Source organism: Lepeophtheirus salmonis, chromosome 6 (genome assembly GCF_016086655.4).
Source record: "Lepeophtheirus salmonis chromosome 6, UVic_Lsal_1.4, whole genome shotgun sequence".
NCBI classification, from domain to species: Eukaryota; Metazoa; Arthropoda; class Copepoda; order Siphonostomatoida; family Caligidae; genus Lepeophtheirus; species Lepeophtheirus salmonis.
Window position 1 is genome coordinate 43,832,417 of NC_052136.2, and position 24,713 is coordinate 43,857,129.

Here is a 24,713-nt window from a genome sequence, read left to right on the forward strand (position 1 = left end):
AAAGGTTGGCATCAGGACTGTAGGGAGCCAAAATTGTCAAAAAAGAATTCAAAATATCTCCAAAGACTGATTTAAAATAGTCTTGTAACGGAGGTGATGGTTTTTTTTTCATTACTGGTGCCAAAAGTGGGCTATGCAACCCTCACAAGCCTCTTAACAACTACTTTTTTGAAAGCATGGTCCCTCATTGACTTTAAGGAATTGGGCTGGGGTGTTTTCTTTAACTCCTCAGTGTGCACTTTGGCTTTGACTGACTGACGGCTTAGACGGCGATCCTTGAGATGTTCAACTGCTCAGAGTGGGATAATGGAAATTCGTCGATCACGTGCAGGTATCCTTTTCTCAACTTGTACATAAGCTAAAGAGCTCAATTTTTTTCTAATTGTTAATGCTTTAATATATGGAAAAAAGAATTAATTTCAATCTCATAATTAATTATTAAATTGGTAAGAAATTAGAATTTAATGGACTACCCAATAGTATTGCAGCATTAATCCTCATGAAGTAACACTTGGTCTGAAAAGTCCTTCACAAAGAGATGGAGCTATTTTTTATTCACTTCATTTTTTGTAAGTACGAACCTTCAAAACATAGTTGTCAAAATTTCATGACAATCTGTTATTTAAATTGTGAGCTATTGTGCTTAATGTAACGTTACTTTTGTTTTTTCCGAAACTAAGGATCAAAAAAAATTTATTTCATCAATTATTACGCTGCTGGGGAAAGAAACCCGTTCAAGCTAAGTAATGACATGTAAAGTATCATGGGGACTCTACTCCATAGAGCAAAAAAATAATAATGAATAAGAAATAATAATAATATAAAACTGTCAATATTCAGCCCATGTGCTATGTAGATTATTTTTTTTCAACAAAAGTGAGTATTCTACAAGTATTTGTTTAGCAAAGTGGCTTTCGGCAATGTGTTCGTGTACAATAGAATATATAGAGACATTACGAGGGTTGAAATCAGGTGCATATTAACAAAACAGCTAAGAGAATATCATAAAATATTTAGTAACATTTGTAGACTTAAGCAGGCCCGGGCGAACTCTTGCACATCCAGCTTTGCAATTGTACGGGTAATGGACTTCTTCAGGACCTCCACAGACAAATGATACTTGTTGCAGGCATCATGCTCAACCCTCGTCAAATGGTCAGTTTGTAGGCCAAAACTATGGGCTCCAAAAGGTAAAAATTTTTGTGGCCAAGACATCTTCCACTTTTTTGGTCTTTTGGGCCTGTGCAGTGCCGTGTTGGAAGAAATAACTTCTTCTTCTGGCTACTCCATCCATCCAGGGTACATAAATTAAGAGTGCAAAACCAGAACTAGTACAATGGCAATACTTGACCTACACGAGGTCCCACGGACATGCCAATGCTTCTGGCTCCGTGTGGACGAGGTTATTGATAGAGGTAGACCTCCTTATAAATAATTAGATGTCATTAAATGTAGTTTTCAAATAGTGCTTAAAAAAATGGTTATACCCCATCTAGTTCGTTTGTTATACGCCTTTAAAGATTTTTCTCAATTTATTTGGACCACCCAGTACATAGTAAACGTTTTTTTCTTTCTTTATATGTCAACTTTTTTTTATAATATGTACAGCAAATTCAAGATTTATTAGCTCTTAAAGGCACGATTTTTTTTAAACCAAGTTTTGTACTTCAATTATTTCTTATGTATGTACAGTCTTCAAAAGTAGTTTTATCTTTGTATAAGTCATACTTTTACTAGAGATAGGGCACCTACTATATTTAGTATGTTTGGCAGATACGACGTACATATAGATATTTAAAAATTTAGATTTTATTTTAAATTACTTTTAAGTTTTTCATAAACATATTATATATTTAAATAAATTGTTGGGGTTTTTTTTTTGAAGAAATCAATTTACATATACGTAATGGGATATTGCATTTTCAATACTTTTTTGAAGGCCTTGATTTGAAGTCTTGTCGTCCATATTTCCATCTTTGTTTCTCAAGTGGCTCAACAAAAGATGAAATATTGTCAAATTTTGTTTCCATGTTTGAAGAATTTAGCATTTTCTTCGTTGGGAATTCATCATCCATGTAAAAATTGGCCGCCACCACTTCTTTGATCGAATATGAATTCCAATAATATTGATACTTTGGTCTTATTATATTATCAATTATCTTGTTAATAATAGTGTCAGCCATAAAAAAATTGAATTTTTCATAAAGACTTAACTCTGATATATTGATTTCAAGATGTTCAGTGTTTAATTAGTCTTACACAACGGCTGATTGAAATTAACATGATTATAGAGATTTAGTGATTTCACCTTTTGCATGTTTCACTGCCCTTCAGATTTTGTTCGCCTCTATCACTAACTTTATCATCTTCTAATACATATTCAACTTCACTTTGAAACTGACGTCAATTAAATTATCACTTAAATCCCAACTATCTTCATCCGTTGAATGGCAATCCAATTATCGGGAGGAATTACAAAATTCAATCTCTTTCTTCTGCTCCTTTGTCTAGAATGTACAATATTTCTTGGACTGTCAACCAAGAAAAAATCAATGTTCCTGAATACCTTCAGCATGTACAAAATATATCTATTCGTTTATTCAATTAAAACCAACTGATATTTTTAAAATAAGATATTTAATTTAGACCGAATTGTCGGAAAGGAAAAAAAAAATTACACTATAAAGGATGTACTCTTCTTCTACCCAACATATCATATTTAGTAGTTAAAAATAATTTACCTATGAAATTGAGAATAATGTTTCTAATAATAAATATTTTTGTAGGATGACTAAATATGATCAAATGAACGTGATTAAAAATTTTAAAAATAAAAAAAGTCATACATTTTTCTTTACTTTTTCTCAAAGGCCATTATGAAAATTCCCAACACGACAAAAGAATATCGAAAATGACATGATTAACACCTATCAGTAATTTTTTTTTAAAATTCCAATTTGGTTAATACAGTGTTGATATGTATTTGTAGACTCTTTATCGAACATGGTCTTCTATTGTCACTGTGGCCACGATCCTGAAGGCTGTGCCTACCTTGACCTGTGACTCTCGGACACGTCCGCCCACTGCCTCACGGATAGGTCTACAGCTCATCGACACTAAAATGGGGACGGTAGAGACTCCACTATTGACATAGCCCCAGATTCTATGTTCGAGAGGATAAATGCCGGAATAAGAGGGAGGCATTCCAGGTACCAATACGAAGTCATCCTCTTCTCGACTGATGCCACGATTCTCAGCATTCTTGCAGTTTTGATAATCAGTGGAACCTCATTAACCGCGAAGGCGAGGTAGCAATCGTTCTTGGACTTTCTCAACCAGTCGATGGGCCAGTTTTTATGGCCATGTTGCTCTACTGTGTTCAAATCAAATCGGCTATACTTTGCGTTCTGGCTTCCATCTAAACAATGAGTGAACAAATGTTAGTCAGTTGTAGCTCATTTTGAACACTTATATATGGTGAGCAACACAACACTGCATCTAGTTCGAATTTCATCAATAAAGAATATTTTACAAAATAAACCATTATTTTGCATTTATAAATTATGATAGACGTTACTCTAACCTACAAAAAACATTCTAAAGTTTTTTTTCTAAAGGTAACCTATTTTGTAAAAATATAGAATAAAAAAAAAAAATTTTTTTTTTCTTCTAATAATCGAAAAAAATGATTTCCTAATCATTTCCTAAGTTTTTTTATATTTTTGCACAATAGATAAATTAATGAAGGGTAAGTTATGCATCATTGGACACATCGGCAAGTGTTTATCTATATATAGGTTATATAGATACTCTACATTATGTTTAAGATTTTTTTTTAAATAAACCCATTGAAAAATATATTAGTGAGAAGTTTTGTATGAAAATATTTCCTTAAAAGATCAAATATCAAGCTTATTAAAGATTTAAAAACACTATCAAAAAAAGCCCAAAATTCATAAATTGGGGCAAGTTTAAAATTAGAAATTTTAATTTTGGACATTATTCGAATCATGTTTCCTTATTATGCACACAATGAAATAGTAAAAATATTGAGAAAAAAATATATTATAGTGCAAATGCTGTTTGTATATTTATCTTTTGGGTGGATAAAATGAACGATGTGGGCGACCTAAAGATGACCTTGCAGGACAATGAATTTTTCCCCCAGTAATTTTCATAACATTTGACAACTTTTACGTTCTACTCGTTTTAAATTTGAATAAATTAGAAAATCAACCTTTCTATCTTTCTTTATTTCTAAAAACAGATAAAAAAAGACTCTATGAATTTTTTTTATTTCCTTCCTTTTCTTGACTAACTAATGCATTTTTTTTTCTATTTTTCTATTAGTACTATATTGATTGAGCTATTCCATATCAATTTTTACTAGAAAGACTATTTTCTGTCCAATTTTGATTAGACTTAGTATGAAAGTTATTAAAATTTAGTGGGTATGTTACAAATAAATATCAAATTCATTTTTTGCAAACCTATTTTATCTAATAGATAATGTTAAAAAAGCACGTTATGATACACAAATCATATATCTTACTTCAATATTAATGAATTTCTGACGAATTTCTGATCGAAATTTTACATTTTTATTTCTACTGTTTATTTTATCACCTACACCAAAATCTGTGATCCATTAAAATATAATATTTCAATAAAACAACACAACTTTCTTAAACATTAAGAAAATTGAATGAAATTTTCAAAAATTACAGAATACAGTAATGTGCAAACGAATGTACTTTTAAATACCTGTAATTAAATAGTATAAGTAAAATTTGAGTATATGAATATCTTCCCACTTATTTCAGACAATAAATGATAATTATTGGTAAAAAAAGAAAGAATTAAAATTGAAACAAAGTACTTTCATATTGTGCATTAATAAAGATTGAAGGTGCTAACGTCGGGTTAAAGATTTTTATTTCTCATAAACAGATTGAGAAACAACTTTAAAAGATAAAAAATAAATTGATTTTTATAGGTCCATTATATCAAGTATTTAATTTATTACACTTAATTTTTGTTTTTAAAGACATAAATTTTGAGAAGATGTATCTTTAAACAAATGGTACGATTAAAGGAAGAAACGAATTAAATATTTTTTTTAAACTGAGTGAAAGATTACAAATTTTACAACTTAAGTAATGACAATCCAGCATTTCTCTGGAGCTTTCCAAAACATTTATAGACTTCTGTGCATGCCTCCCCATAGTTTTTTTTTCTTTCTGTAAATAGACATTTTGTAACATACAAATATTTAGTATACTAAATTATATCCTGTTCTGAGTGATTGAGCTGAAACTTTGAGGCGATATAATTTAGAATTACTCATTAGTTGAAATAACCTTATTTTTCAATTATTATTCTGATTATATAAAATTAATAGATGATTTAGTTTACTTCTGAAAAAATTCATGATACAATTGTTTTAATAAAGTTATGATACCCAGTGTGACCTTTGTATAATATTTATTTAAGGAAAATATCCATTTAACTAAATTTTTTTAAATAAGTCAGAAATTGATGAAGAACTAAAAAAATTACAGGAACACATTTAGTAGGAGTCGTTTTTATTTTAAAATGACCCCAGAGGGTAAAGACTATTTCTCTCTCTCTATATATATGTTATATTATCGATGTTTTTTATTATTATTATGTAGGACAACATTAGAAATGATATCCAGGATATGTAGACAACTCAACATTCCTCAAGGGCATATGCTAATCTATGGAGAAGGGGTAGAGGGAAGACGGATAACAATTCGATCAGCTGCTATACTTCTTGGAATCAAATATATTGAGGTAGAAAATTACAAATCCTATGATGACCTTACCTGGAGACTTACCATTAGAGATATTATTAAACGGGTTGGATCCATGAATGAAGAAATTGTTTTATGCCTTCATTTTCGACAGTTAGAACGTCATGATTTTTTGGCTAGAGATTTGGACGACTTTCTGACCAACGGATTCATACATGACTTATTTACAACAGATGAAATACATCAAATTAATGAGGTTTGTCATAGAGTTTTTTTCGCGTGACATCACAATGAATAGAAATAGCCAAAATACTAAAGGAAATTTACTCCTCTTAGTACATACTCTATAGTTTTGTAAAGTATGTGACAAGCGCCTTTAATTCTATTTTTGATGATTTATTTTGTGTATCAAGATAAATTGTACACTTCATATTTCCCACCTATATTGATTTTTTGAGACCGATAATTGATTAATCAGTTATTTTCCTCTTTAAGTAAAGTCTTAAAACCTAATAAAACGATTACAAAAGAACAAAGATATGGAAACTTTGATTATAGTTTTTCCAAAACCAAAAAAAAACAACTCAACCACCATGATTTAAAGACAATCCCAAAAATTTCTCAGATAATTTACTAGGTGGCCCAGATAAAGCTGAAAATCTCTAAAGGTTTACACCGAATAAACGAGATGAGGTAAAACTATTTTTTTTATTCTTTGAAAGCTACATTTAATAACATTCAATAATTCATAATGAGATCTACTTCTCTTGATAACCTCGGGCACATGGAGCCGGTACCCTTGGCAGGCCATTTACCTTGTACAGATCCACTTTTGCCGTTGTACTGGTTCTGAAATTTTAACTTACATTCCCTGTATGGATGGAGTATCCCAAAGAAGAAATTACACCTTCCAAGAAGACAGTGTACCGTCTCATAATACCAAAAAGTGCAGAATGTCTAGACAACAAAATTTCCTCACTTTTGGAGCCTGTATTTTTGGCCTGAAACATCCAGGGCCTGAACCAATGCAATTTATCTTTCTAAGGGATGGTCGAGCATAAGGCCTGTACTAAGTATAATTAGTTTCTGCAGTACATGAAGATGTGCATTACCTGTACAATGGCAAAGCCGGATCTGCATTAGGTCACCTTGGTCTGGAAATAAACAACTTACCGAGCCGTGTGGCCAAGACGAATCTCATTCTGAATACTTAAATGCCATTAAATATAACTTTCAAGTCATAAAAAAAACTTATGCTTCTACCCATCTAATTCGTCCGTTATAAGCCTTTAAAAAGATTCCAATTTATACAGAACACCCTGTATAAAAGATTTTTAATGCATGATTTCTAAACAAGTTTTCTTTAATGTTTTTTAATTGATCAGATGAAGTAGCTGATACTGATTGAGTATAAGTGAACATTATAGTATAACATGCACTTCATCTGACTTAGGAATTGTCTTTGAAGTCCACATAGATACAGTATATCTCCTTGACTAGGAACAAACGTGGCGCGACCTTATACACATTGACTTTAAGAGAATAGTTTTCTCCCGAGTGCATTGTCCATTGAGCTACCTTGTTCCACACAATTTTTTTTTTGGTAGACAAGTTTAGATTGCTAGATGGTACTAATGGCAGATAAGATAACGTCAAATGTTGATTGCGCCCGTTGTATGATATACTTATACCTATATAACTTTTCAAAATAAAGAGAGAGAAACAAATATAGTTTATTATGTCATAAATACTTCCACAACAACTGACACCATCTCGACTCGATTACAACTTACTCCTTAAAAAACTTTGTCGTTCTATATATTATCTATGCAGAAAATAATCAAAAGCCGCTGAAATGATACGACTTTTTATTAAACATTTACATAATTATTACAACTGGATTTCAAGAGTCTATTTCATGGGGAAAAAATCTGCGAATAAATAGGTCATCTTTTTTTTTCTCCCAATAAAACAAAAAAACATATTGGTCGAGCTTTACAAAAAGTTTACTCAAATATGTGAGCCGAAGTTGAGAGACGAATATCATATCTTCAATATTTGTCCCAATGAAATGGCGTAGTTCAATGGACAATGTGTCTATGATAAATTATTATTTTAAACTCAATCTGTGTAGGTTCGCGTCTTGGGTGCTGATAGTAAAGGAAATATCTTTAAGGTCAATTGACTTCAAAGACAAATTTTTTAGTTAAGATGCAGTAATTATAATAATACGTAAAATGTTTATTTATACTTAATTAGTACAGCTCAATCTCATCAATTAAATAAATAGAATTGGGATAATATAGTTGGCTATGTTTACTTTTTTGTTCACCAGGGGTGTCAAGTACACTTGAATATTAATCTATACCTAACTACGCAGCGTCCAAAATTGTAACTGTATTACCGAGGTGAATTCTGCAAAGAAAGGAAAACGTTGTAAACGTCATGAGAGAACATGATTAAGTGACGGCTTCTTTGGTTTCATAAAAACCAAAATCTTGCTATGGGGGAAAGTATAAAAAACCAATTGATCTACGTAATCTGTCTTAATCTGAAAATTTCCTTGGGTACCCAAAAACTCCACTGCAAGATGTCGTTTTAGATATATGACTTTATCAAACATGTCGTTTCATATATCTTCTTACCTATGCAGAATTTACTCTGTTGATCATTTATTTATAAATTTATTCATGGCTGGTGTTGTGTCAGTCCTTATTTTTTAAGACTTGTCCCTAGTACTGTCCGTATTTATTAAAAAAAAAAAAAAAAAAAAACTTGAGTGACATTGTCAAGGACACAACTTTCTAAGTTTTTTGGACTTATATTCAGGACAGGCAGAGACAGAACTGGAGAGGACTGTAGTCTTCACTCCTAAATAAGAACTGACAAAAACTCTTCATGATACTTTCATAACCCCTAGTGGATAACAAAAGTTATTTTGTAGTCGTTTAAATATGATCAAATGCAGGTCACATGGTCATCCTTTCGGTATTTGGTCTATTGCTACGGGGGTTACCTACCGTTAATATTGTTTTCATACATACAAAACTAAATATATCATATTCTACTGTAAAATTATCCTAGAATGTTCATAAATTAATGATGGAAAATGAAAACAATGGTGGCAAGAGTAATTCTCCGCCCATCGATATCACTCCAGCTATTTTGGAAAAGGAATTCATTAGCAACTGTGAAAAGAAATTGCATATCATGTTTATAATAGACAACGATGATACATCTGTATTTGAATTTCTACGATCCCATCGATCTATAGTTGGTCGATCCATCGTATATCGAAAAGAGGTATGTATAAAAATAACAGTAAGATATGTAAAAAATTTGAATAGTGGTTTGCATAAAATGATTGTAAAAAATATGGACTGACAATGTGCACACAAATGAATGTTTTCTTAATTGTTGCTATTGTTATATTATAACTAAGGGTGCCATTTTTGCAAGGAAAACATGAACACAAGGAAAAAGCGGGAGGAAACGTATGGTATTACTAAATGAAAACCTTTGTTACTATTAGCCGCCTGTTAAGAGATTTTGGGGGAAGAAAATGAATTGATAATATTAAAAGGGGAACCTACTACATTTAAACTAACATTACTTAAGGGAAATATTATATTTCTATTTAAGTTGCCATCAAGAAAATTGTCTCTTTCAGGAAAATTGCCCTGGAGAAAATATCCAAAGTAGAAAATTCCAAATGGAAAAATATCCCGTCATTTACAAAGAAAATTAGAATATCTAGACCCAAAATTTGTTTTGTACAATGACAAGAAACCAACCAGGTTAAAAACCACCACGAAAAACTTCACAAAGAATTTAGGTCCTCTACAAATACTACAAAATGAGCCCCAGGTACGGAGTTTTTAGCCTCTTTGGTGGCCCAGCTATAGTCTTAATCAACCCATGGCCAGGGGTTTATTTTGAAGCATTTGTAAAAAGAATATATAATTTGTGAAGTGTTGGTTGTAGTTTTTAACCCATTTGGTGGACCAGCCGTAGTCTTAGTCAGAGTTTATTTTTAATGCATTCGGAGGGTTTTAAATGCTTTGTGAAGTGGCGGCAGTGATTTTTAACTTTCTTGGTGGTCCTGCCATTACATAAAACAAGTTTTTGTCTAAGCTATTGTTATTTTGTTAGTAAATGACGGGTAATTTTCCCAAATGATAATTTTCAACTAGCAATTTTCTCCATGGCAAATTTCCTAGAACGTGAAATTCATATATAGTTATTGTATTATGCTTTTTCATAACAATTTACACCGAAAGATAGGCATTAATACTTGCTACAGATAGAAAAGTTAACGACTCATTAAATGATGAGCAAAAAAAGAGAAAAAGAACATTCAATAACCGTTTTTCCGTTTAACTCGCTTAACTTCATTTTTTCATTACAAAAATATGAGCTCTAATTATAACTCTAACTGATTTCAATACAACTAAAATTTAATTATTATTTTACTCGCAACACTATTTTGTATATTTGTACAGGTCTATTTTTGGTATACTGGGGGTGTCACGACATAAAGTATTTACGATACGATATCAAAATTACAAAATATCCAGGTTTTTTTTTTAAACATAAATCTTCTATCTTTCTAAAAACATTATTTAACAATAAAGAACAATTACCCATAGTTTATTCAGGAGCAAACTTACTTTTTATAAACCTACTTTTCCCATTAAATCCAAAACCAAATGAACAATCATCTTAAAATAATGTCCTTATGATGCTTGTAGACGAAACATTGCCCCGATCAATTGTCGAATAGATAAAACGTCTGACGTTCAAAAACAAATACCCTAATAACTCCATCGAAATCAAAAAGCTGATATGTGTATTAGACAGTCTTGCTTCATGATTAAATTTTTTTACCCTGCACTAAAGTTTTTTCTGTAGAGAGTGATCAGATTTTGTTCGGTTCTCAAATTATAAGCCATTTTTATTTGAAAAAAAAGAAGATATTTTAAGGTCAAATTTAACAGTCTTGCTTAAAAAGAATTAAGGGCCTAATATATACGAATGATTTCTTGTTGTCTGTTTTATTAAACATAATATAAAATAATGTTTGTCTTATTTGTTCAACAACTATATTTATTTAACAAGGGTTAAATTTTGTTCTGGTTTCTCCATCAATAAAACAAAAGTTAGACTCTTGAGTATTTATAATGACAACAGTATCTACAGTCTTTACCTGGTACCGAGTGGTATCACCTGTTCCTGTTAATGGAAAACTCGCTTAAGGGTACACATTTGGCCTCACTAAAGGCCATTGAAAATTGGTTGACCAAACTTTTTTTCGATAGGGATATAAGCTTCCACAAGAAGAAAATTGAGAAGTTCGACTCTCGTTGGCAGCAAGTTGAACTGAAAGGGGCACTTGGTACTTGGTTTAAATTGGATGATTGTAACACATCTTTTAAGGAATTGAAATAGAACGAAAAAACAAAATTACTTTTTTTCCCAACCTACTATAAAAATATATAGCATTCATTTAAGTTTAAGATACATTGGAATACAATGATATAAAAATAGATATTTTTACAAAACCATAAAACCACACCATAAAAAATTAATTAAAGTTAGGGCATAAAAATAATTCCTTCAAAAATAACTTTCAAATTAATCAAAAAAATAATTTGAAAGGCTCAATAAATCAATAATATTATACAATTTTTATTATTTCTCTATGTAGTGTAAAACTCAATTACTGTTTTACTATCATAATACTATCAATTAAATTATAATTGTTTTAGTCTAAGCAAATTTGTTGTACTAAAAGGAATTCAATATCATTGCTTAAGACTCAAGTGTATCTCACCTTCACATTAGTTTATTTATCCAAGCATGAAGCAGTTACTGAGTTGTTTCCTAGTACACAGGCCTTAAAATTGGATGTCATTTCCTAAATATTAATGTTGCATCCGAATTGGACCCAAAACCGTTCCATAGAACAATTTCCGATAAATTATATTATCATAAAAATATACCATTAACCTAATTGTCATTCAATCTTCTATAATTATAATATATCTAATCTAGACTTTAATCGGGTCTAAATAAAGATTAATGATAAAATGTTTATGTTTTTTTACAACTTTACCTTTATTGTATTATGTAAATTTTCTTACAAAAAGAAACTCAAAAAGGCCCGAAATCATTTGTTAATTAGCCAAATAAGGGAATCATACTAAATGCTATTTATTAAGTACTCTTAGACAATTATTAGCAAATTATTTCTCCACAACTTTTAATATTAATTTTATACATGTTTCATAATATTAAGATCCTAAGTAATATTTTATTCAATACTGTAATATTTTATTAAAAGGGTAGCTAAACATTTGTATTTCCACATGATAGCTAAGATTTATTTATACAAATAATAAGATGGTCAAAATATAAAATAAATATCTTTAGTGTTGAATAATATTATACAATTCAAATAAAAACACATCTTAAGTGATCCCTATCATTTTCTGCTCACATTTAAATAAAAAATACCTAATTGCTTACCTTGATACCTTACAAAAAAAACAAATTAGTTTTTATTATGTTTTGACTATCTATTAAATCAAAGCATCTAATCCAGACATAGTTTTTCTTCTTTCAATTTAATTCTAAAAGAGTAATTTTATTCCTATCTTACTAGTAAATATCTTAGATTTTTATTCTATACTCAAAAATTTATGAAAACAGTCCCTGGGTCCTGTTTACTTGACAAGTTGATTACGAATCTGTAATTAGTCTTTTCGTCAAAATTTTGATTTTCCAGAATTTTTGAGTAATTTTAAATTCTTTAAATCCACATTAAAGTTCATTTACAGTTTTCAAAAATGTTATGCAAATTATAAATATGAGCTTAAATTTGATATTCAATCATCCAATAATAAGAAAATGCAATTCAATGAGTAAAAACCAAAAGTATTATTGAAAATGAATAAGATCTCGGGTTTTCATTTTTTTAACACCAAAGCTAAAATGAGGTTAACTAAGCCTTCTAAAACAAATTACTCTGTTTTGCGTATGAAGTACTACATATTTATGCATCAAATAAGCTCCTTTTACTTAAAAAATTGAGGAGTATTCCCTTTTTTAAAAAAAGAAATATAGTGTGCTTTTAGCTTTTAAATGCATTTTCTCAAGATAAGATGATTGTATATCTAATATAAGAATATTAGAAATCTGCACAAAACTTAACAAGAAGAAAAGTAACTTATACAAAAATGACTGGTTTTGTATACTCAAAAGTTAGCCAAAGCTTATAAAAAGGGTACAAATCGAAAATTTCAAACTAAAAAATAATTACACATTTATTTTTTTGTGAGTTTTTGTTTAAGGAATGACAATAGAATAATACTTACAATTGATAGATACGGAGTGGATTATTTCTTTTAAATAGACAATAAACTATATCCCATCAATATTTAATTTTTGAGACTGATAACTGATTAATCAGTTCTTTCCCCTTCAAATAAAAGCTTGAAACCATGTAGAAATAATTTCAAAAACCCATATTTGACCACTATGGTCATAGTTTTTTCAAAACCATAAATGAAACAATATAATATTCCTTTAATTGGTCAGATGGGGTTTTACTGATTAAGTATAAGTAAACACGAGGGTTCTACATTTGGTTCATCTGACCTAGAAATTGTTTTTGAAATTCATATACGTAAAGTATAAGAAACGACCTGTACATGGGCACATTGACTTCTCAACCGTGTTGTCCATTGGGCTATGTGGTGATATTGTCGAATTTGTTTTTATTTCCTTCTTCTCACAGATTCTTACAGCTGATTACAAACAACGTTATAAAAACTATGCTGCTCTTCTCAAAAACATTCATCCAATTTTCAAATTTACAATGTTATTTTTCGGCTTCTCTTATGTGAGGTAAAATATTAAACAACCTCACTTTATAACATGTTGTTGCCTGCAAATTCTTCGCTCATGGTCTAGACTCTAAATTTTTGTAATTGATGCCAATATCAAGTAATTATTATATTGAAAGTACATCTTTGAACTCTCATTAAAAAATAATTTTATAAACCTTATTCTTTATCATATTTTTTAACTTTCAAAATTAATTTTGTAAATTTATGTTGAACATCCTGAATTCGGTATGTCATTAAATACCGAACATTCCTTGAAAAAAAATTGTCTATGCTTTATAATAATCCTTATAAAAAGTATTAGTTTTTTATCAAAAGATTATTTCTTTGCATATGTTAAAAACCATTCTTAAAAGCATTGAGATATAAATTCACATGAATAGGCACTTGGTAAAGTGCAAAACCTCCGACTAAATTCTAATTGAGTTATATTGCTCTATTATCTCTAAAGTTATGGTCGATTATGCATTTTTACATTTTTGTTTTATATTGACCTCTCAAAATTATATTGTCTATTGTGTGATCATTTTCGTACAAAGTTTGATTAAAATCGATTTGTAACTTTTGCTGTAATCCTGGTGAATAACGAACAAATAGAGCCAAAATATAAAATCTGTTTAACTTTGTTGGCGGATCTAAATAATGTTTAATTATTCTAGTTTGACATTTTCATTGTGAAATCAGGTTTAATCTTATTTAATTGTACATATTTTACTTTTTTTCAATTTTTCAAAACTAAAATGTTAACGAAAGGTTTTGAAATAACCTTATTTTAACAAAATCATCTGGAAAAAGTGCTGGCACAGCTTTTATTTAATATGTAAGCCCTCAGCTCCTATAATTGTTTCAATACGAGGCCTGAATCCCTTGCAAACCTTGGCTATGTAGTCAGACTCGAGCTTGGTCCACTCCTTCTTTATGGAAGGCTCTAGAAACTGGACACTCTCTTTTATAAATGCCTTGATAGAGTATTCCAAGGGGGTCCCGTCTGGAGAGGAGGGGACCACATATTGAGGTCCCAAAAGTCCGGAAAGTTGTCTCTCAGGATGGCCTGGTTTTAGCCGTGCAATGACACGGAGCTCCGCCTTAAGTGAAAATTAAGTTATCTCAAACTTTTGTCTGGCCCTAAATATCCCTTTTTTATCCAGTATTTGGATTTAAGCATTTGTATAGAGCCGTTCTCCACAAAAATTGAAGGGTAGACTCCTTATGCCCAAAGTCATAGTTCTGACTGTTTTTTTGTTTTGTTTGGAAGACATATTTTACTGAAGCTGATACATTTTCTAAATGTTGGGTTGTGATATAGTGTCTCCTCTGCTTTTTCAAATTGGCATCGACGTTGAAAATATTTTCATAAGGAAAGAGCAAAACTTTGCCTAAACTTTTGTTGCCCTCTGAGAGAAGATTTTTTTTTTCCTCCTCCGTGATTTTGCACCAATGCCATTCCGGATTGAAAAATAATAAATGTATATCATTAGATAACAGCAACCCTGTGCATTTCTATTCCAGTTTGGATCTTAATATCAATACCTTTTTGGGCTAATATTTAAAACCTTGCACCTATAAAAATGTAGCTGTCCTAACTCACATATTATTTTTTCTCTCTTTGTATCTAATTCACCATAGACACGTAAGCATAGCGCCAATCAATCCATTAAGATATGTTCTTTTTCAAAAATACAATTTAATATTGCAAAATAAACAATCATAAGTCAGCTCAAATAACACCCCTTTTTAATTAATAAAAAAGCTCAAATAACTATTTGTAATAATCTTATTATTTTAATTTATCCTTTTTGAACTTCCTTTCTTATTTTGTAATTCGATTTTTGTCTGTTTTTTGTCCTTAATCAGTTCCTTTCCTTTTTCAGGTAAAAGTAGGTATACTTTTTATTCAATATATACTTTGAAAATGATCCGTTCCTCAAAAAATGAGACAACTTTATGCACTGAAATAAAGAGTTTTTTTTTACTTTTTCTAACAAAGTTTAACAGAATTTAAGTTTAGTCTCAGATTTTAGTCTTGTTATTTGTTCGCAGTATATTAAAATACTAATCATGAATAGTTAATTTTTTTTTCCGTTCTGGCTCTCTAGCGGGAAAAAATATCTAAAGCATAAACAGTGCTTATTTTTTTTTAATATCTAAGCCTTGCTTTATCCAATTGGTAAAGTTGTAAACATAATAATGAAACACAAAATATAAGTTTGAAATATTAAACATATGTTATATGAAAAATAATGCTATAATTTAATTTTTAATCTATTTCCAAGGTTAAAACTACGTCTTACAATAAGTCAAATGAATGCTTCAAAATCCCAACTTTAAAGAAATTATAAATTTCTTTAAACAGGAGGGTAATAATAAAAAAGCTGAACTAAAAACAGTTTTGGATTTAGTGTGAAAAATACATAAAAAAATTAAATTTGGTCTCTGAGTTTAATATGTTATAGTTAAATTTGATATTTTGAAATTTTGTGCAACAAAAATTGGTACACCCTTAGTCAGTAAAGGTATAAGAAAAAATGTAGCAATCCCCGCCTTTGGTGTGTCTCGCTCGGTTTTTAGTTATAAAACACATCTAAAATGTTAGTAAAGTAATTTTTACTAAATGACATTCATATAAATATCATTATTAATCCATATTCACCAATTTTACATTTACCGTATTATATTATTTAATTCGGCATAAATTATTAAGAAAAATAGTAAATTTGTGGCTGAAAGCCAAATTGTGAAATCTAAAAAATACTTACTTTACGAGTAAACACTTTTCTATTCAAGGAAACTCCGTTCTTCCAAAATAAATAATGGTCTTTTCCGATTTTAATAATAAAATGAATTTTATTTCTACACTCTGAATTTATTTTTCTTTTTTAAGTATTAACATTATATATTGGAATTCTACGATAGTATATAATCAATAACGCTTTCTATATTTGTAAATTTTGAATCATGACAATTTGGCCCCAACTCTTGTTCTGCCCAGGGGTATTTTGCGGTTGGTTCGTGCTCAGATTGGGTAAAGACAGTTCATTATGCAGGATTTTAAAATTTTCAGCTTGCATGAGGAATGGAAATATTTTGTCGATTAACAAAGCGGTAGAGCGTTGCTGCTCAAACTTGCACCGAATTATTACAACTTTTATAATCATATAGCATATAGGTTTATTTTACTTATAAAAAGGACGCCGTAAAAATCCTTCTAAGAACCATGCAGATTTTCTATATTTCTTTGGTTTACTCATATTTTATTGCTAAGCTAAGATTTTATAGAAAATTTATCAGGGGCGTCCGGAGGAGTTATGCTGGAGGGGCTATGGCGATCCCAAAATTAAGTAATTTTGGTTTTGAACTAGAAAATTTAATGTTTGCCCTGAAATATATATATAAAATTTGTTTTTGTTGAATAGCTGTGGTCTTTTAATTTTTTTTTTTCAAAAATTTAATATGTTAAATTAAATTTTTAAAATTTTTTTCTAAAAATTTTTATGTTACGCAAACAGCTGTGGATTTTTGATATTTTTTTCGAAAAATTTAATATTTGGAGTGTATTTTCCAAAAGTTAAATATATTTAATTAAATTTTTGAAATTATTTTCCAAAAAATTATATTTTATGTGAACAATTGTAGATTTTAGAAATTTTTTTTCAATATATATTTTTTTTAAATAACGATGAACTTTTGAAATTTTTTCAATAAAATTCAAAAACAAATATATATATATATTTATATAATGCTATTTTTGAAAATATAGATGGGGCTATGAAATTTGGGACGACTGAGAACAGGGACGATACATGGAATGAGATCAATTTTTAGTCCTATATTAAGAACCGAAATACCAATAATTCTAATCTATAATTTTTTTTTTTTTGAAGGAATGGCCAGAAGATACATTAAAGAAGGCTGGTGATTTTGTTTTTGAAGAGTTATCTCTGTCAAGAAAAATCAAAAAAGCATTGAATCAGTTTTGTGTGTTTGCTTACACAGAAGCACGGTGAGTAATGATGAAGCCTAACACTTTTCAAATATGTTCCCTAATTCATATTTGTAGATATTTTGAATGACTTGAACCAAGTTAATATACTTTATTTATTAGTCACAACATTGATATCATCAATAAAAAAGGAAAGAAACAAAACAGTCCCAAAAGTATAATTCAACAAAACTAAAATCCTCTACTCATTACATTTCCAATATTTTCATTAAAAAAACTATTTTAAAAAACAGCCAAATATGTAATTGCATTATCCATTAGAGCAGTTTAATTTTAGGCTTTTTTCGAATTTCGAATACTGGTAGTGCGGAAAAGTTTTCATGAGGTATTATGAAAAATTACCTATGCAGAAATACATTGTCCTACGAGGTCATCATCTTCTTGCATCTAGATCAAACTCTGAAAAAAGGCAAAAATCTCAAAATAGTAAATATAGATAATAAGAATACCTTTTCAGTTATTTTGTGTAAAATTGTTTTGATAGACATTTTTCTAACCTATAAAAATTTTTTTTTTCTAAAATTGTGTTATTGAGCAAAGAAAGAGACAAAGTTAGTATAATTGGATGATCCGCGTATAGCGCACAGTGCACCAGAACTTGAGTTAATCATATTTGTGGGCATTGTCATATTCAGCATGGCATTTATGTGCCTACTCTTGAGGAGTGGAGTCTTTCTTGACACACAGCCCAGGAACCCATTCTTGTGAAAAAAATACAAAAAAACATTTGCACAGTTGATCGTCCAAGTTCCTGTTGCTTTCACTCCCTGCTAGATGGATTTGAGAGTTACTGTTGGATTCTTGGCAGCCCCTCGGACTGTACATCTCGCTTGTGTTGAGCTCAGCTTGAACTTCCTACAATGTCAAGCAAGATTCTTGACATGGCCACTTCTTTCGAATTTGGCGATGATGCTTTGGACATAGGATGGAAAACTTGATAAAATGTCTTTGAAGCAGTCTACTTGATTATGGCAATTTACTGCAAGCGGGCGGATGTCCTCACAGTACTGTTTGGTCTTGGTCATGTTGAGTGTTGAATAAGACCGAAGCAAGAAATTAGCTCATCACACTTTTGAACCTCAGAAGATAGTTCAAGTAAATTCTTGATCACTTGAATAATTTATAAAAGTCTCTTAATTTTTCCAGACTTCACCCTGATAAAAAAACAAACAGAAAATGCATTTATTTTTTAGTAGGCGTAAGAATACTTTTGAGACAAGCAAAAATTATATTTGATCCATAAATAAAATATACTTATATTTTTAGGCTGAGCTGTACTACCTAAAGATGACGTATGGAAATAAAAATTTTCCATTGTATATTTCCTTACCAAATCCCAACTTTTTCGAAATAGTCGTAATAGAAATTCGAAAAAAGAATAAAAACAAACCCCCTTATAATCCAAGTTTTCTTTAGTAAATCTCTTTGCGTAAATCATTTGCCGTACCTTTTTAATTGTAGCGTCATTTTCATTCTATTTTTCTCCTGGAGAACATGCCAGAAATTTTTATTTCCTGCAGCAGAATTAAATTTCCCTAGGTTAACTACAGTAGACTCAGTAGTTCCTTGTATTTTCGGGCATTCCCACAAGAGATGGACTATACTCTCTGGAAAAGCCTTGCAAAAGTCACTCTTTTCTCTGGGCAAAAATATACTGTACACTTATAGAATGCCAGAAAAGACTCTATACCTAAACCATCTAACGGCAAATTATAAATATGGGTTCTGTAATGATTCAATATTATTAGGTCTACCACTCTAAAGGTTTGAAAGTGACGATTGTAAAGCGTTTTTGTCAACTAAGAGTGTTACAAAGATTTATCCGAAATATTTCTTTGTTTTATTCGTAATTGTATACATAGAAGATATTTTTAGATAATTTACATGTGAGAAGTATTCCCTATTGGTATTTAAACCGAAAAATCAAAAAAAAATTATTTTATGTATATTTTTTCTATACTTGTTGCGATGTCTGTACTAGTTGCAGCCTGTACAAGTTTCAATTTATTCTTCTTAAATTAAATTATTTAATTAAAACGTTGATAATTATAATTACATACACTGTTAATTGATACAATAATTTCATTTTGTTCTATTCAAACTAGATGGTTATCATGTATTTTTCAGTAATATAACTGTGGGAATTTCAAGTTTTTAATATGCCACAACATAATTGTATTTAGTTATTTTTATTACAATACTCAAAAATTACATTTTTAATATATCGATCCTTCATAAAATAAACACTTTGAATTTTAAACTTCAACTAGATATAATTTATTAGTTAACAAAAAATTTCAACAAAATTAACACCATAAACAGTTGTGTTTCTCAAGTCACTTTATCATTAACGTAACCGCCCTTGACAGCAAAGTTTGCTTCTAGGCGGCGGCAGAAGGTATGAACCCCGTTGCAGAGTTAGTCCTCCTTCATGGCATCCCAGTGATGTCTAACAATAAATTTGAGAACACTAACATGTACCCATGTAGTCGAGGGGGTTGTCATCAAGGATAGTAGAGCCAAAAGTGACAACAAAGAGTTCAAAAGAACTCAAAATAGTCTTGCAAGGGAGAAAATGGATTTCTTTCATTGCTAGTGTCAAAAGTGGTATCTCCACACTCACAAACCACTTTTCACCCAATATTTTTATATCTGTTTTGGCAGTCTGGTGTGAAACACAAAGATCTGCTACAGGGACCCTAATAAACTTTAGGGGATTGGGCTGGGCTGTTTTCTATAACTCCTCCGGATCCAGTTTGGCCTTTTTGACAGAGCCCTTCCTCCTCTCCAACGTTTCGGGCTTAATGACGGCGTAGGCAGTGGTCTTGCAGACGCCCAACAGCTTAGAGTGCGCGTTTAGAGATTCATTCATCACGTTCAAGTGTCTTTTTTTCGACTTGTACGTAGGCTAGAGAGCTCAGATTTATGTTTTTTTGTAATAAATTAGTTGTGCTTTAATATGTAGACATATGATTTGATTTAAATCCCTTAACCATAATTAATTATTGAATTAGCAAAAGTGCAGACTTCAATGGAACATAATCTTATTGAATAATTTGGGCGGGCCTTTCCTGAATCTCATACATATAGACATCATCAAATCACTAAGGTATCTTTAGTAAACTCCATCAATGAGGAAATGTACAACATGAACAGTGGTCCTATAAAGAAGGCCAGTGGTTCTTTCAGAAGCAGAATTGAGAAGGTTATTGAGGGTTGAAGGAAATAATTTAACCCTTAGTTTAAAAAAAATGTTATACGTAGTTAGTGAACTGGGTAAAATGCTACCCCAAATGGTAAACGAGTTATATTTTCCAATGTAATCTTCATATCTTTAGTTAGCTGTATCATCAACAAGATACTATTCGGAATTACCATTGTTAAAACATCATAATTTTTCTAACGGCTTTTGTCGGCTGTATAATTTGATCGAATTACTTTATTCTTTTTTATAATATAAATCCTAATTTTTTTTTGTAGTTTAATACAAAAATTTACTTCATATTGAAAAGGATCAATCAAACAGTGATCAATTCTCACTATAGTGGACTCTAAAAAAACCCATGCCCCCTCCCTTATCCAAATTCTAAAGAATCTAAAAATCGGCAACCTTCCTGTTAACTGGACTTCATAAATATATGAACTCTAAATATAGAAACAAAAACTTAAATGGGATTATTTGCTTTCAGGGGTTAGGGTCCATGTTATAGAACAAAATATTCATAGCCAGTCATATTTAATTTTTTAAAATAAATAATTAATGTGCACCAGATAAGAATAAAAATATGGTGAATACTTAATTATTTCCCTTTATTCAGAATGAATACAAGGTGCATAAGCGGTTGTTGCAAAATATTTGAGAGTAAATTTACTCTCAATACATTCTATTTACATTTTTCCTTAGGAAATTTCAACTACAAATATAAATTAATACTTTGATATTAACAATATAGTAGATTGGAGAAAAAGTAATTTCGTGTTTTCTGCCTTTCTTTTAACTAAGTATATCTTGTTCATATTTGATCTCATTGGATCAACGATATTGTGTTATAAAGGTGTAAGTGTATGGTTAACACGTTTTTTGGACATTATTAGGCTTAAACGGTTCGGTTGTGAATGATCGTGCGTCAAGAATGGAGATCTCAAAGTAAGAAATTAGCCATATGTATATTTTTAGTACTGAAATGGAGAAATGCGTCTAAAGCGACCAAGAATAAGTGATGTAAACTGGCACAATATTATTTCAGTTCATATTGAACAATAGTGGTTCAAGCGATTCCCCCACCCTCTCCCAGGCGTTCCATTATGCTCTTTTCTTTGAATAATTTGACTGTTTGAAGCTGGAAATCGTACAGAAGCGGCCAACATAAGTTAATAGGAGACAACAAGATATCATCAAGAAAACGCAAGGAAGCACACATCTTTGATCTCACCCCAGATGCTCCAAGAGCTCAGATGGGTAATTCTTATGAATCCTCTCTACAGTCTGGACCTAAAACCAAGTAATTACCACGTAGTCCTGACTTTGGTTAAGGCACTTGGAGAGACAAATTTGAAATCAATAGAGGCCTGTTAAAATTGGTTGTTCCTTGTATTTTACGACTATGGATATAGGCTTCTACCGGAAGGGCATTACGATGTTAAATTCTTATTGGCAAGAATTGATTGATTGAACAGAACAGGTCATACTTGGCTTAAATCGTAATTATGTAAGACTTCTTTTAAAGTATTGAAATAAAGCGAAAAATCCGAAATTACTTTTTCCCCAACTTAATATAACATAATTTGCAATAAAATTACATAACATTAAATTTCATGATATTGTCGTACCATCTAATTAATCAAAATCATGTTACTTATAATGAAATTGCTTTAGGATAATATAAAATTTTTGTCTCACAATCCTAATGTAAACTATGATTTAACCACGCAACGATATTACCCCAACGATTTTATCTGCAATACTTATTACAGCAATAATTTCATGGAAACCAGATTTCGATTGTTATTCTAACAGAAAAAAACAATTTAATGAATTGTAAGTAAAACAAACATGTTTGTAATCATCCATAAATATTTGCATTTGGACATTTTTATTTTTTAATATTAAAGTCGTAAGTACTATGTGCAACAACAAAATTTCCTTGTAACACATTGAATTTTATTTTTTGAGGTATACCCCTCCAAGGACCTTCCTTCGTGTCTTTACTCTATCTGAAACGTGTTTGGACTTTGTAGAGGGTGGTCTTAGACATTCATGTGTCTAAAATTACATCTCTGACAAATTTTTAGGTGTAAAGAAAGAATGCAATATCGGGTGATCCCTTAAAATCTGAACACTTCCTAATTCCATAATTGATAAAATTTGAGTAATTGAAATTCCGACCAGACTGTCATGAAAGCTGTCTAAAAAGTGCATAGAAAGAGGGTAGTGAGTGGAAGGGGCCACTTTTGACACAAGCAGTGAAAGAAACCTATCTTTTACGCTTCAAGACTCTTTTTATTGAGTTTTAAATTCGTCTTTTTTACTCTTTTTTGACATTTTGGCCCATTTTGACTACATCCCTGGCAGTTGACAGGCCTTTCGCACCCGCTTGGGAAGCCATCATTGCTGCAAAGGACAACTACATTAATAATTAGTAGAGCTCAACCCCACATCTATTTATAGCATTCATTTTTTTGAAAATTCTATTGTTCATTAATAAATTTAATCTAGTTGAACTTTAAAATTCAAAGTATTTAGTTTTTTATGGATCACTAGGTAATTACACGTTTGGCCTCGTCGTTCATGGTAAATGTTACTTGACCAATTTGACAAGTAAAGCAAAAATAAAACTAGTCAATGTTGCCAACTATAAGATTCAATCACTTAATCTCCAGATACAGTTGATTAAAACAGTTCACCGTATTTATGCAACCACATATACAAGGAACAAAACAAAGTTTATAATGTTTAAATATCCATATTAATGTTGATGGAACAAACTACAACAGGGAAATACTCGAATTAGGATGGGAAAGGAATTAATGGAGATTTAATAAAGCATTTTCATCAAAAAGTTTTTCCAGCCCTATATTAGATGTACTTGCCATAATTAATAATTTAGTATTTTCCTTATTCTTAGTTCATACATAGGGTGTGCAAGCTATCTGTGCCGCCAAAAGATTTTTTTTTTTTTAAATCCAACTTTCTCTTTCTGGTATTAACTTTGCCTCTGTTCAAAGAAACCTTTAAAATCATATTTATTAATACGGTGGTTTTTAAGAGTTCTTAACGCAGTAAAAATTAAAAAAAGAGACTGGCAGGGGAATAAAGTTATTTCACGACTACTCAAATTTTGGAAGGACGTTTTAATGTTTTTTAAAAAAGAACTTACCGAACCTTCTGATCCAGAAAAAGATGAAAAACATGACACTTTTCCCTATGTTATTTATGCACTTTAATACACAAATGTTGTGTTCTCTCTTTTGTATATATATATTATACCTAGCTAAATATATTTAAATTAAACCTAATATTTAATGAAATTGATTTCATTACTTATTGAAAGGTTTTAATTCCTAAATAATATCTTTTCTGAGAAGTTGATATAAAAAAAATGTCTAGTTTACTTTTTATAATATTTGGAGTATTGCAATATGATGCTCAGAATTAGGGACACATTCTAGGGTTCTACTTTCTCTCAATTAACAAGGTTTCTAGGTTTCAACAACTGATATTTTTTTCCCATAATTATTTTACTTAGGAAACTATCAAATAAAGTCAAGGAAAAAAATATAAGGATATCACCAAGTGTGTATTTGAGACTTTTACGACATGTAGTACATATTCATTCTGAGAAGAGTGGAGAATTAGAACAAAGGAAATCTCGTTTACAAATTGGGATTGAAAAGTTTAATCAGGTGGAGGAACAAGTGAGTATTAAAATTTATCATTGTTTATTAGTAGGCATTATAAAAATTAGTGTTGTCGTTAGCTTCTTGGATAGGAGGAGGGGGGGGGGCTTGAGCCCCTGTAAAAGTTTATAA

At 30.4% G+C, this 24,713-nt stretch overlaps 1 protein-coding gene across 1 annotated transcript in view; it reads left to right on the forward strand.

Annotated features, from left to right (window-relative positions):
• LOC121120052 (dynein axonemal heavy chain 12) overlaps positions 1 to 24,713 on the forward strand; it is an 81,586-nt gene that overhangs the window by 56,187 nt on the left and 686 nt on the right. Inside the window, exons 21-24 of the mRNA XM_071889358.1 lie at positions 5,676 to 6,033; positions 8,862 to 9,080; positions 17,566 to 17,684; positions 24,431 to 24,599. Of these exons, the coding sequence (XP_071745459.1) occupies positions 5,676 to 6,033; positions 8,862 to 9,080; positions 17,566 to 17,684; positions 24,431 to 24,599 (865 nt within the window). The remainder of the gene's footprint in view (positions 1 to 5,675; positions 6,034 to 8,861; positions 9,081 to 17,565; positions 17,685 to 24,430; positions 24,600 to 24,713) is intronic.